Source organism: Centruroides sculpturatus, unplaced genomic scaffold, assembly GCF_000671375.1.
Source record: "Centruroides sculpturatus isolate CEXI.00-Female unplaced genomic scaffold, Cexi_2.0 scaffold659, whole genome shotgun sequence".
In the NCBI taxonomy this organism is placed as follows: domain Eukaryota; kingdom Metazoa; phylum Arthropoda; class Arachnida; order Scorpiones; family Buthidae; genus Centruroides; species Centruroides sculpturatus.
Window position 1 is genome coordinate 380953 of NW_019384850.1, and position 14395 is coordinate 395347.

The window sequence follows — 14395 nt, forward strand, 5'->3', positions numbered from 1 at the left end:
ACCGGGAATGGTAATTTATGGTTTAGCCTGGTGACAAGTAGATTCGGAGACAAGTAAACTCGACTTACGTCGTTTTTCGACATACGTCGCTTTCCTGGAACCAATTACCGACGTAAGGCGAGGTATACCTGTATACTTAATAATATTTTAAAAAATAATTGATTACAATAACTCAAGTACATAAAATTGTAGGAAAGAATAGCTTTTGATACTTTATTAAGAAAGAAAAATATATTTTATTCAACAATTAATAGTGTTAGCGTAATTATTTCTTATAAATTAATATAATATTATTGCATTTATATTTCTGTTTTCGATGTATACCATTTTGTTCACGACGCGTTTTCGGATTTATTGCCAATTATTTGTAACATGACTGGCAGGCTGCCGGATTTCAACGAACTCGGGTAAAGGTTATACATATAACACATAGGAAAGATGGATGGGAGGCCGATAATGTCTCGCTTGGAACGATGGTCACGGACAGACCACTTTCTGCTGTCAATGTTACAAATACTGTATAATTTTAATTTGTGTGAACTTTATAACAATAATGTAATCGACACGTGTTTAAACTGCAGGAACAAGGACTCTCTCCCCATATCTCCTTTGTGTATTGTAGCGATATCCAAACTACAACCACATGCAAAAAATTTGACCCGCAAACATATTTGACACATCGCTTAAAAATGTTTTATATAGTCCATATATATAAAATATTTGTGGCCTGCCTACTTATGACTTACTGGCATACCACTTTAATCTGTTCATGCCCGAAAATAGCTGGAAAACGTAAGCATTCCTTCGACTTCACCCATTGTTAAAAGCGCATCGATTAGTTCAGCAGATTAACTATATCAGCTAATTCATTCTGGTTTTTATAAAATACATTACAAAATGTACATTTATGCAACAAATACATATTTATTTATTGTATTTTATTTTTCAAATGTTGCTAAAAAATTATTTTTTAATCTGTTGTAGTTACGATATTCATAATATATTTTTAAATATATATTTATTTGAAATGATGCTCAATTTCAATGTCCACACAGCAAATAGGGTAGAAATGCTGGTTAACATAAAACCACAAGTCGAACACTTCCCAAGCGTTTAAGACTGTGTGATATACCTTCGAATGATGTGAGCAGATCCAAGTAAGGTGGCCTTTTGCAACTGACAGATAGTAATTTTGTCAATATTTATGGCTTGTAGGTGCTGACTAAGATCTTTTGGCACAGCCCCCAGTGTGCCGATAATCACTGGGACCACCTGTACTGGTTTATGCCAGAGACGTTGCAGTTCAATTTTTAGGTCCTGATATCGGCTAAGTTTTTCTTGTTGTTTTTCGTCAATTCTACTGTCACCCGGTATGGCGACATCTATAATCCACACTTTCTTCTTCTCCACAATCGTGAAGTCTGGCGTATTATGTTCCAGAACTTTATCAGTCTGGATCCGGAAGTCNTACTTTTCGTTTCCTCGCTCAAAGGGTCATTCGGATCGCGTCGTCCATTTCTCTGGTGTGACTGTAATTACGCCGCTGTTCTGAAATTATTTACAAATTGTCTTTGATAAATTTTTAACGGTGTAAAGAAATCGGTATGATACGGAATAATTCTTAAAAGTCTTGTAAAATACTTTCAAGAACGTGAGTTATTTGATATTATATCACGATTTTTCGAAAGAGGAGTTAGCCCCGGACAATCGAGTAGTTTAAGCCCATTGCTCTGGAATCCCGTTATATTTTTACATAAATTCATCTTTAAAATGCAGCCACTTACGCTGCCAATATCGCCACAATATTCTTTTGTGACAGAAAACATTACATTTAGAATTAATTCTTCAATAAAACATATTTAGAAAAAAAATGGCATTTACAACATTATGGCATTGCACGCTTCAAATAAATATGTAGTAAAAAATGTAGCAAGTTAAATTTATGTAGCCCAAAAAGTAGTCAATGCGCCAAATGATATTTTTTACGCCAAACTGAAAAACGGGTAGCCAAATTTGCCACAATGTAATCTAATCTGGCAACTCTATTTCGTTCTTCTCTTGCCGACGTCACGTGCACATGATGTTTTAGCTGTTCGACCTTGTTGTGTAGGTAGTTTTTTTTTTTAACTCTTTCCGCCCTTTGGTCACTAGGAGGGCCTCTTTTTTTTGCAAGCCCATTATGGGTTCGGCCAGACCCACAATGGGAATGTCGGGTGGTGAGGGACGGGGTCCGACATATCCGAACGGACTACCGTCGAAAAATTCCTGGGGTTTTTTCGATCCGTTCGGATTCGAAGCTAGGTCCCTCAGAGCTGTAGGCTGCCACCGTGACCGCTCGGCCATCCGGCCGCGTTTTGTAGGTGGTGTTGACTGTACACGAATAGCATAATCAGTAGAAATCTATTACATTTAACTTGCACTTGTAATGAGATTAAATTTTTTCTTATTTCAATACAGTATAATAAATGGGCGCCAACTCGAAGGAACCGGAAGTTAAAGAATAAAAATAATTTTTATTTTTCAACTTCGAGGCTTGGCACCAATTAAACTATTAATTTATAATTTATTATTAAGATAAGAAAATCACAGACTTTAATTATTTAATTAATAAAATTATAATTCGATTAAGAAAACTTTTTAATTGAAATAATTTCTCAAAACACATGTTATCCGAAGCACCCCGTGTGTTCAAAAAGGCCGCGTTTCTATATGCAGCGCTCGAGAAGCGCTTTACAGCGAACCCTCTGAAACCAGTTTCTAAATGCAGCGCTGCAATGTAGCGAACCGTTTCTAAACGTTTGATGCAAGAGGTCGCTGCAGCGAAGATAAAGCAGCTTTTACGTCCGCTACACGTGTAAAGCAAAATGGACGCTTGTGTGTATAATACGATATTATGCTGTAAAAATAAAAAAGTCGAAGTGACTGTTGATAAAAATATTATGGAAAGATTAAGAAGGATTAAATTTTATGAAATGACTCTGAAAGTTATCTAAAGAATAAGAAAATACTATATTTTAAATATAATTATATATCTTTTATCTCTTTACTTTGTTCACATTTATGGAAAGATAAATGCTCGATTCTTTATATCTCTTTATTTAAATATTGTAGTTCTTTAACTAAAGCACTATTTTCGGCTGTAACTGGAATTAAAGGATAGATTATGACGTCCATGTTTCGCTCGAGCGGAAAGCGTTTCTAAACTATGATGCAGCAACGTGTAGCGATAGCTGCTCGTGACGTCATTTACGCTGCACTCTCGCTGCATAAAGAAACGCAGCCAAACAAAATTATATAAATTATTCTGCATTTGTGATTTGATATTTCTAAATTTATAAAAAAAAATATATTAAATATACTTGTAAATAATTCTAACTAAAACTATTTTGAAATAATTCAAAAATGAAATCATTAAAAATTGTGCCTTATATTTATGGATCCATTTAAATATTCGAGGCGCCCTCTTTTGGATAGATACTGTAACGTGTCGTCTGTGTGTTATTTCTTTTTTAATTAATTTTTTTGAAAATGGTAAGTTAAATAAGCATTTAAAAATATATAAATTATAAAATAAGCAACATATATCATTTGTCCGAGTATATTATAAACTGTTTCAGTTAATATTTCAGAAAAGAATAAAATAAAATAAAAATCAAGTTTATTTAATAAAAGTTATAATTTACAAGCAATATTATAGATTCTATGCAGACTTTACAGTTCAATTTAACCATATTCTTCATTAATACAATACATCATACACTTAACAACAGTAGTCACATATCAACATGATAATACATGTTTACCTTTAACTCTAATTAATTACAGTTATTGAGTTTGATATGTTATTACAGTGATATAAAAATATATTAATGTTAACTGACTTCTGACAGTTGCTATGAGCAAAAAATTTAAATCCACATGATATATTTTGAACCCTACTGTTAAGACTAGCTTTGCTGGCAATATTGGCTTTTAATAATGTTTTATAGAGAGAGTTGGCACCTGCTAAGATTATAAGTCGTCTATATACGAACTGAGATGCCTGCTACAATGAAATATATGGGTCTACGGATACAGTTCTTAATCTGCATGTTCTGATGTTTAAGAGGAAGTCAAAGTTTGGGATCTGGGATGCTCGATGTGAAAAATGGGTCATTTTTCCTTAGCTGCATGCTTCCCAAAGAAGATACTTGACTTACTCTGTTAAGATTGATTGAAAAGACTTGCAGAAAACATTAATGAACACTTTATGGCACAAAAATTGACATTTATGATGATTATTATTTTCTATGCACGACTGTAATTTCATATGGGGTCTTTAGCACACTAATGTCTAAAAAATTCCAGTTTGTATAATACAAGTATGTCAGATTATTATTGTGCAAATCCATTTTATTGGCTACTTTTCAGAGGATACCGGTGACTGTACTGGACATTCTGGATTATTGGAAGCTATCATCTATGGGGTTATTTTGGGAGCATATTGGTATGATATGCTGGTAGATAGTATAGAAGTACTGATAGCCAGTACATAGTTACCGACATTTGTTTAATAAGAAAAATTTTATATGCTCAGGTGATAAGTCTGGACTGTCACAATAAAACCAAACAAAATGAACTAAGTTACTTTGTTGGCCTTAACGAATGCCTTTGCCAATTGCAGCCAACATAAAAAGCAAATGGGTAGAGACTCCCCTTTTTGTCGAAGACTGTCTCTTAATGATTGGACAATACCGTCTGATACTTGTCCATCCTCTCTGTTGTTGCTGTCAATAAACAAGGTACAGAGAAGTGGTATTGATAATACCAGTATTTCGAAAGGGAAGGTAAAATTGTTGTTACTAAAAGGGCACCATTTAGCACCTGGGACTAAATCAAAAATGAGAAATTAGGAAGAATGTGCAGATGAAGATAAATACTTTCTGCTAATTTCATGACATTTATGTGTGTCACTCATTGTTGTGTTTCCACATGGCAATTTTAATTCAAGATCATCCTTTTGATTTTAGAAAGTTAAGGCATACAAATTAATTTAAATAAGTAGCAGACAAGTTTTAAGTAATTTGAAAAGCTTATAATGAGAGCAAAGTGGAGAAAGAAGAGAATGAGGAAGTTAAAGAGAAAGCAAAGGAAGATGAGGGAAATGTCTAAGTAGAAAGGAAGAAAAGAAGGGTACAGTTATCTGAAGATCCAAGAAGTCTGTTCTGGCTTTCCTCCTAAGATGTAATTGGTTTTATATGAACTGTACCAAAATTTCTTAGTTATTCTAAGAAATGTTTCTCATTGTAATATGGAAAATATGGAATGTATCTACTTGAATCTTAATATATTAATATGGAATAATAGTCTTAAATTTTTACTTATGCTGTGCTTTAGGAATGCAAGCTACATATAAACTGCAACCTTTCCATCAATAGACTTTATCTTTTATTAAAAAAAATCTTAAAGCAGTTCAAGGAGTCAGATTGCAGTTTATTTTAGACTTAAGCTAAACCAAACTATATTTTGACTGATTGAATTGTATAATGTTTCTGTTTCAAGATTCACTTGATAATATAATACAAATAGTTTCAACCTGTTGTTGTAAAATTGTAATTGTTGGAATACATTTTTATTTGATAGACTTGAAATCTATCAAATAAAAATTATGAAACAAAACTTAAAAATTGATTAAAATATAATTTTTAATCAATTTTAAATGAATTTTTCTACTTTATTTTTACCTAAATAAAAGAATGTAAAATTTTATTGTGTTGAGATATAATACAGTTCATTGAACACATAATATTATTATTAATTAATTGATTTCAATTATTTATATTATATAGGATCTGTCTGCCTTTTCAAATGACAATTTTGATGCTAAGGATTGGATTAATTCAACATTTCAATTGCCGGAAGCAAAAGAAAATAAGGAGGTAAATTTATATGTTTTTAATTTTAAAAATTATTAAGATTGTTTATAAATATATTAATATAATAATATATTATTAGGCTTATTCTTCTACTTTAGTAATGAAACTTCAGCTTTTTATACAAGTAAGTAAGAAATATTGACATTATTTAATATGAACATACTAATTATAGATTCAGTTTGTTTGAAAAGTTACAAATGATAGAATATAAGGATTGGTAATTTAATAATGAGAAATATGTAAATACATGGAATGTTATATTGGAACTGTTTAGGTCAATTTGCAGTCCTTCAATATACTCTTCAGCATTGTCTGTTACCTCTTGCCATTGATGTGAAAGTCAGAGGATGCTGTCAGCGGCCCCCAGATTTGCTGATGATCTTTATGGAATAGTCTGTGAAACACTCTTGAATTGTCCTAAAGTTGAAGTGCTTGGAGAGATTCCTTCATCTTTAGAAACAAATTGAAATCAGAGAGTAATTTCTGATGAGTAAGGAGGTGATACAACAATTCCCAACCCCATTGACAGAACAAGTCCATCACAATGGGTGTTTTGCAAAATAATGGGCAGATTAGTCCAAAAGTGTGACTGATTCTTCTGCAAGTCTAGTTGTAGATTGTGTTGCATAAAATTTGCATAAAACTGTGCATTGATGATCTACCTAGGGTTATTCTTGGTTAGGATAACATCATCACAGTTATATTCAACAAAGATCATTGCCTTTACGTTACTGGGTGCTTATGTGTAAATATGTGGCAATACTCAATGGCATGCCATGACATTTGATGATAAGGAAGCTGTGTTTCTGTAAGAACCTGACTTCCAGGTTCTTCCAGGCAATTAGTTAATTGTGAGTCAGTGATGGTCTAGGATCATTCGTATTCGTTTGTTCAATAAGCCAGTAAAAACCATTGACTTCTCTAAATGTATTTTTAATACCACAATTACATACTGAATCGCTAGCCATGATATAAGGGCTAAAATTAAAAATGAAATTATAAAAACTCTGTGAAATAAAATGTATGGTGGATATACACATACCTGGTACAAAATATTCTTTAATTGTATGAAAATACTTTTAAAGAAAATTATAATTAAATATAGCTTTGTAAAGAAACGTACAGTAGATAAAAAATAACATAAAATATTCTTTACTTTTTAAATCTTAAAACAATCCACTTAGTCAAATAACTCCCTATGAGTGACTAATGTATGGAATCAGAGATGGTCCTGGTAGGTGTGCAGTGCCTGCATGCATGCATGCAGGCTGCCAAATCCCAAGGGTGCTGATACCAGTCAATGTTAAATGCCTCTTTTGTTGCATCACTAGTATACCTGAAAGGATGCGACAGGGTTGTTGTACATTTTAAACGTTTCTCGTCATAGCTGTAAAAATCTAAATATGTTAAACTTAATAGATTGTTCATCATTTGTTTTCTAACTAATTTGTTTTAGGACCAGGTGGCCACAGAAATTTCCCAAATTTACAACTTTGCAGTCACTTTCATTGAACTGGAAAAATTTCTGTCTTTATTACATCTACTATTACAAAGAAATCAGTCTCCACTGTACTTGGCAAGAGATTGGTTCAGTTAAGCTTTTAAGTAAAATTCCAGCTCTTTCAGCAGGGTTTTATTTATGTCCCTAATTCCCTAATCTCTTAATTATTTAACTACTACTTAAGTAGAAATAACTGGTTACTTTGTACTTGAATATTTGTAGTCTTGGGAAAGAAGTGGAAAGACAAATTTTTATGACAACAGATACATATATCGTAAATTTAAGAAATATAAATTCTAGAGCTTTTTTTGTACCTTCTGCATCTCATTCATTAAATTTAGTTATAAATGATGCTGCCAAAGTAACAGTTAATTTTTTAACATTGTACAAGAATTGTGCATGTTTTTTCTGCATGCCCTTAGATGGGACATACTAAATCGTAATATCACTAGTTTAACATTGAAATCTGTAAGTAATACAAGATGGGAGAGCAGAATAAAAATATCAAATATTTTATGGATTTTTTTTTAAACTCCTGTCAACTATATAGAACTATCATAAAAACATACCAATAATTTCCTATCTGTTGGGTTAAGTTATAAATTTACTTGCAATTCACATAATGGGGCAAGGGTGGCCAAATATCTAGCAGGCAAATGGCTAACAACCCAGAACTGCTCCTGGATATAATCATTGGAAGTGTTATACAATATTTTGGTGTGTAGCATCCACCAGCTAAATTGCAAGGTTGGTGCTCTGTAAAGTGCATGTGCAAATACGTATAATCTGGCTGTTTTACACCATTCAAATATTTTCACCATGAAAGTTGTCCCATATTCGACAATACAGTTCTTCCATTCCACCACTGATATTCGAATATACAATAGCAATCTTATCGTTTTTTTCACATGTATAAAAATTTGTAATAAGATACATAATGCGGTTATAATAAAATATTAATTTTAATTAATTTAAAGTGTGTTAAAATATGGCAATAGTCGCACAATATGTATTTATATTTTAGAAAATACAAGGGAAGCGGTGCTTCCACCACTTCCAAGGATGGCATGCCACTGCTGTGTAATAACTGTCCTCTTACAGAGCACTTCCACAGAAGAGTCAGTCACATAGATTGGTCACAGTCCTCTAATCATGTACTTTGAATGTTTGCAGCAAGCAAAGAGAACTTGGAAATTTAAAAAAAATTAATGGCATTTCTAGATGGTCTCTTAGATGGACACCTTTGCAGACATGCCAAACAGGACCTCTTCCATATAAGAGGAGGGATCTCACTGTCTGTTACATTTATAGTCAAATTCTTTTAACTCTTTAAACATAGGCATTATTTTTAGTCTAATTTTGTCCATGGAGATAATTGCACAAATAAAATGTTTTTTAAAATTGTATATATTTTTTGAATTTATGATAGAATCAATTTGTTTTTATTTTTAATTAAACATTATACCTAATGATCAATATTATTTTGGTGTGATTTTATAATATTAAAATGTTAACATGAAAATTGCAAATTATTAACATTTTTAAATTATTTTTTAAATCTAGTTCTATTTACTTTGTTAGACAGTTAGCCGTGATTTTTTACTTTAAGAAACAAACTGTGTCCTGTTTACAATAGAACCATAGTTAGAAAGGTTTTAAGTGAATGATCTTTTTCCCCTGAGAGTATCAAGTTTCAACCATGCTAATGCAGCATGTGATGTGATGATTAGTGAAAAAAGTTTAAATTGCATTAATCAAAGGTCAACTGTATATTTTCGTTTTATAATACATATAATGAAAGAAAAACATTAATAAAAAATAAATGAAATCAATAAAAACAGCAAAAAGTGTTACTATGTTGTTCAACATGGAAATAAAATGCCGTTTTAGCAATTTGGTTAATTCTCCATGACATTAACTCCTGTAAAATGGAAATGATTGAACTTTCCACTGGATGAAATCAGTGCAGCTATTTGTAGATATTGTAATGGTGGGGACCAGTTCTCTGATGAAATCTATGTAAAACTTGTATTGAATGTGTGGTTCAATTGAACTTTATGTTTATTAGAAAACAGGTTTATAAATAAAATATATATTTAATTAACAGTTTTAAAATATTAAAAAGTTGGCTCTATCTTGTATCCATAAAAATAACTACTTTTAAACCTATTTAGATGAATCCATTCATAAGGAAAGGGTTGTAAAAAACAGGTCAAGTTAACTCATCTCCAGTTATTGAAAGGTTAAAAGTATCATCTTCATCTTCTCTTCATCTGTTTTATTTGGCACAAAATGTGCCGCATGGTTATGCATAGCATTACCAGGCAGCAGATACAATATAGATTGGCAGAGGGTACATAGGTGAATTACATAAAATACAAGTGCAGAAAACTGCATACAATAAGTAATAATCATAAAAATGGAGGATACATGTGAAAAATATAGAGATAGACAAAAATTTCTACATTATATACAGATGGTGAGCATGAAATACATATAATGGTAGTACATATAATGCATATTTACATAAGGCATTTACAATAGTAAAAAAGAGGCAGCAATGACAGAAACAGATAGTGAGAACTAAGCTGCAGTACAATAGTGATCTTGTTGTACATGGCAATTAACTGCTTGAAATAGGATAAATGTTCTTGTTGTTTATGAGATGCTTGCACTTGCATGGCTAACTCTCCCCATTGTCCAAGATGGCGAACCTCAAGAAGTGGCGAGGCATGGAGAGCATGGGACAATGGAATATGTAGTGCAGCGGAGTATCAGGAACATCGCAGATGGTGCAGAGATTACTATTATGTAGAGTGAACCTGTGGAGGTAGTTGAAGAAGCAACTGTGACCAGTGAAGAACTGGGTTGTAGTTAAGTCCAGTATGATCCAGGTGGTGTTAAACAGATCCTTAATAATAGGGAAGAACTGGTAGCAGGTAGAATTGTGATTAATATCCCATTGATGTTGCCATATTTGTAGTAGGTTTTCCCAAAGAATATGCTTAAGATGAGAAGGAGATAATTTATCATAGGTCTCCTCTACCTCTGGGTCAGCAGCAGCAGCAGACTTTGCCAAGAAATCTGTACACTCATTGCCAATGGTCCGATATGAGCCTTAGTCCAGGTGATGGAAGTAGCTGTTGTTGGAGTTTACAATGATGCTATGAATGTCATTGGTAACAGGGTGGAGGGAATGACTGTGAATAATCCTGGTAGCAGACTGATTGTTGGTAAAGATAGAGAAGTGCTGATTATTGTAGTTCAAATCTGTCCATTGTATAGCATGCAGAATGCCAATTAGCTCAGCTTGAAATATACTGCAGTGAGATTGTAACCGTTGCTGCTTGGAGAAAATTTCAAGATTGTTTTGTTAGACAACAAACCTGCAGCCAGTACCCACAGAGGATTTAGAGCCCTCCATAAATACATTAAAACAGTTGTTGGTGGCTGGAGCTGTCATGTGGAGCTTGATGAGGGTAGGGTTCACAGAAGCATAGAGGGACATAGGAGTCTCAATTGAATTGGCTGTAATACAGATAGAATCGATGTTGAGACTATTGCCCTGCATCAACTTCACCTTGTTGGATAACATATTAGTAACATTTATGGGTGGTTTTTGGAGATAACTTGCAGGGTTAAGAGCAACACAATAGAATACTCTAGGAAGCATAGAGCTGCATACAATTTAGGTAAGGGGAGAGTTAGATGTAGATATGAGGAAGGCAAGGAGAGCCTGGACTGCCAATGTGAAATTGAGTCTGTCTAAGCTCAGTCTAGCTATATATTCTGATATCTTCACTGACATGTAGAAATTGCTGTAGCACAGCTGCTGATTAAATCTACACATTATGTAAGAAATGGTAGTTTCTCTGCCTTGCCAAATTGCTATTTGGCAGGCAGAGTAACTCTTGTAGATGTACATATGAGGACTTCACTTACTGTGGTTCTGCTGCATCATGCAATTGTACTCTACAGTTATGTAGCTACTCCACACATTTGGACAAGTCCCTGATAAAACTGTTTTCCATTATGCTTCCTTAAACTTCAATTTTGAGTCAACATCATTGTTCTAACTTTATGAGTGCTATTGTAGACTGCTTGACAGTGTAGAGATGCATTTGTGTTGCTACCATACAGGTGCCTCACATGCAGGGTGGTTCCATTTAGTCAACACTATTAAATTATCAACCATCATATAATAAAATTATACAGTGAAATGTCAGTATAAGGAATGTGTTTAATGAAATTTTTGGATCTAGAAACCCCTGCCAATTTCTTATTCATTTCAATGCAAAAATGTTTCAGTTTAATGTTTTTTCATTCAACAAGTATATTTTACTTGTTGAATGAAATACTATAATTAAAAAATTAGGATAATTTAGTTAAATGCATCAGTTTAACATAATGAAAATTCTATATGTTACAAAATAATTGTTTCATTATAACAAAATCTATAAATGCATAAATCATTCATTATTAGTAAATGGTGAATATTATGTCAAACAGTCTGGCAACATTAATTTTAATCTTTGGTTATGGTTTTGTTTTGATGTTATTACTCTACAGTTTATTTCTTTTTAAGTTTATAAGAAAAATGGAGATAAGTCAAAAACAAAAGCAGTTTTCTTTGAAGAGAATAATAATTTGCACGCTATCTAATGTTTTATTACATTAGATAATATGCAAAAAGATATTAAATAAAACGATGTGCCTGATGACATACTGGAATGCTGTGTCACAGATTTTATCGAAAAAACTTTGATTAAAGAAACAACACACAAAAATTAGACTATTTTTAGCAGAAAATAATGGCTTCAAGCAGAAATAACAGTAAAAGAGGTAGGATTCCAACTAATTGGTACTACTACTGTATATTGTTATTTCAGTTGTTTGCTCGTAATATTTTTTGATAATTTTTATTACAGATTAATTTTAATTTAATATAATTTACATTCTTAAAATGTGAAATTTGGTTCCATATAAATTCTAATAGATAAATTGCATTTTTAAAAACTTTCTTAATTCAAAAAGTAAGAGATTATTTTATTATCAATAAATTTTTTTCAATGTTGTATTTTTGACTGTATTTAAATAACAAAGTTTCAGTATATTGAAAATATTTCGATGGTTCCCTCAATTTTGTTATACTGACATTTCACTGTATAATAAAATACAGTGAATTTTTAACTTTAAATAATGAAGATCATTACTTTCATGTTAATAAATTCTTAAAATCTTGGATTAATATTAACCAGTATTGGGGTGTTGATTTCTAGCAACTATTTCAATATCTATTTTTGTAATGTTCAGCATTTATTAAATATATCTAACATTTCCACTAAGTTTTCTTTTCTTTTTTTCTTTTAAATGTAGAATAATTTATGTATTTATTTTTATACTTTCACCATCATTTTACATACATTCCTAAACCATTTTAGATTTATGTTGTAAATTTAATCACTTTTTTTTGTTTAGAATTACATCATATATACAGTATTTACAACAATTCTTTCATTTATGTCAATTCTTTTAACATTTATTTTTAGTACTTTAAATCTTTTACTGTCTTGCTTTTCCTTCATTAATTTGTTGTTTATAAAATTTATTAATGATAATTTTCATAAATAAAAGAAATTAAATTCTATTGAACAAAGGTTCAAATTTAATAAACTTGTTAATAAATGTTAATAAATCCAAAATTTTGTTAGTGTCTTAAGCAGTAGTAAGTATATTCAAAAAATGTTTGAAAATAATAATTTTTAAATATTATAAAATTTTTACTGCCTTTGTTTAGGAAGTAAACAATGCTTTAGAAGTTACTTCTCAACAAGTCATGCAAGTAATTCCAAGGTGAAAATCATTTCATATTTTAATATGCTTGTGAAATGATATATTTTAAATTTTACCAATAATAGTGATGATTTATTTTTATTTATAATTATTGTTTTAATTAATATTTTTATATTTTTAATCATTCATTTTTTTAAACAAATAGAATAGTAAGGGAATTGGATGCAATGAGAGAAGAAGCATTGCTTTTAAAAGAACAAATGAAAACTGTAAAAGATGATATTACAAAAGTAATTATAAATATATTTAATTTATATTTTCTATAAAAGAATTATTGTAATTATGTGTTATTTTTGTTGTTAAATATTTTCTAAAAATTATTTTAATTTTTTAGAAATATTTTAGAATATCCATTTTTGAGAACATTATTAAATAAAAATTATCTATGAGTATATATCTCCCACATAAAAAATTAAATGACAGAGTTTTAACTCTGTCATTTAATTTTTCATTTTACTAATGAGAAGTTAAAGTTTAAATATTTAAGTAAAATACAGTTCTAACCTAACATAGAGTTAAATATAGTAAGAATTCTGTCATAAGAGAGTAGAATAAAAGTACAAGAACTGTATTCAGTAATATAGCATATAATGTAAAAAAGATTTTAATAAATGAAAAAGTAACCAAAGTATGAACCAAAAAAAACCCTACATATGGATATAGAGAGACCTTGATTATGCTCTTTTAACTCAATATTAAATTGGTTGTATTTGGAGAAAATTGAAACTGTGGAAAATTCATTATTTATTATTATTAGTTAATCTAATTAAGAATAATGATGTTCGTTATTATTACTATATTGCTAGTTTCATCTCAGATAAGAATCCCTATTAAAAATTGGCAAATACCATAACCAAAAAGATTTAACCTGCAATCTAATGAACAAAGACCAATTCTTAACTCATTTATATGGTTAATAATATATGTTAAATAACACATAAACATATGCACACAGAAATGTATAGTAATATATTAATATATATTAATTAGTTCATTTTTTCTATATTAATAGTTCATTTTTTGTGACAAAAGTCCTGACTTTTCTGAAATTCTTGTTTTTTTGTGATAAAATTGTGAAGTTTCATTTGTCGCTTTTTTCTTTCCTTAATAAATGTCGGTAGCAGAA

General features: G+C 30.8%; 1 protein-coding gene across 1 annotated transcript in view; it reads left to right on the forward strand.

Moving 5' to 3' along the window:
• The first annotated feature begins 3457 nt into the window (after positions 1-3457).
• The window catches only part of LOC111630466 (conserved oligomeric Golgi complex subunit 7-like), a 59057-nt gene continuing 48119 nt past the window's right edge, over positions 3458-14395 (forward strand). Inside the window, exons 1-5 of the mRNA XM_023374565.1 lie at positions 3458-3531; positions 5829-5918; positions 5995-6039; positions 13214-13269; positions 13415-13499. Of these exons, the coding sequence (XP_023230333.1) occupies positions 3529-3531; positions 5829-5918; positions 5995-6039; positions 13214-13269; positions 13415-13499 (279 nt within the window). The 5' untranslated portion in view covers positions 3458-3528. The remainder of the gene's footprint in view (positions 3532-5828; positions 5919-5994; positions 6040-13213; positions 13270-13414; positions 13500-14395) is intronic.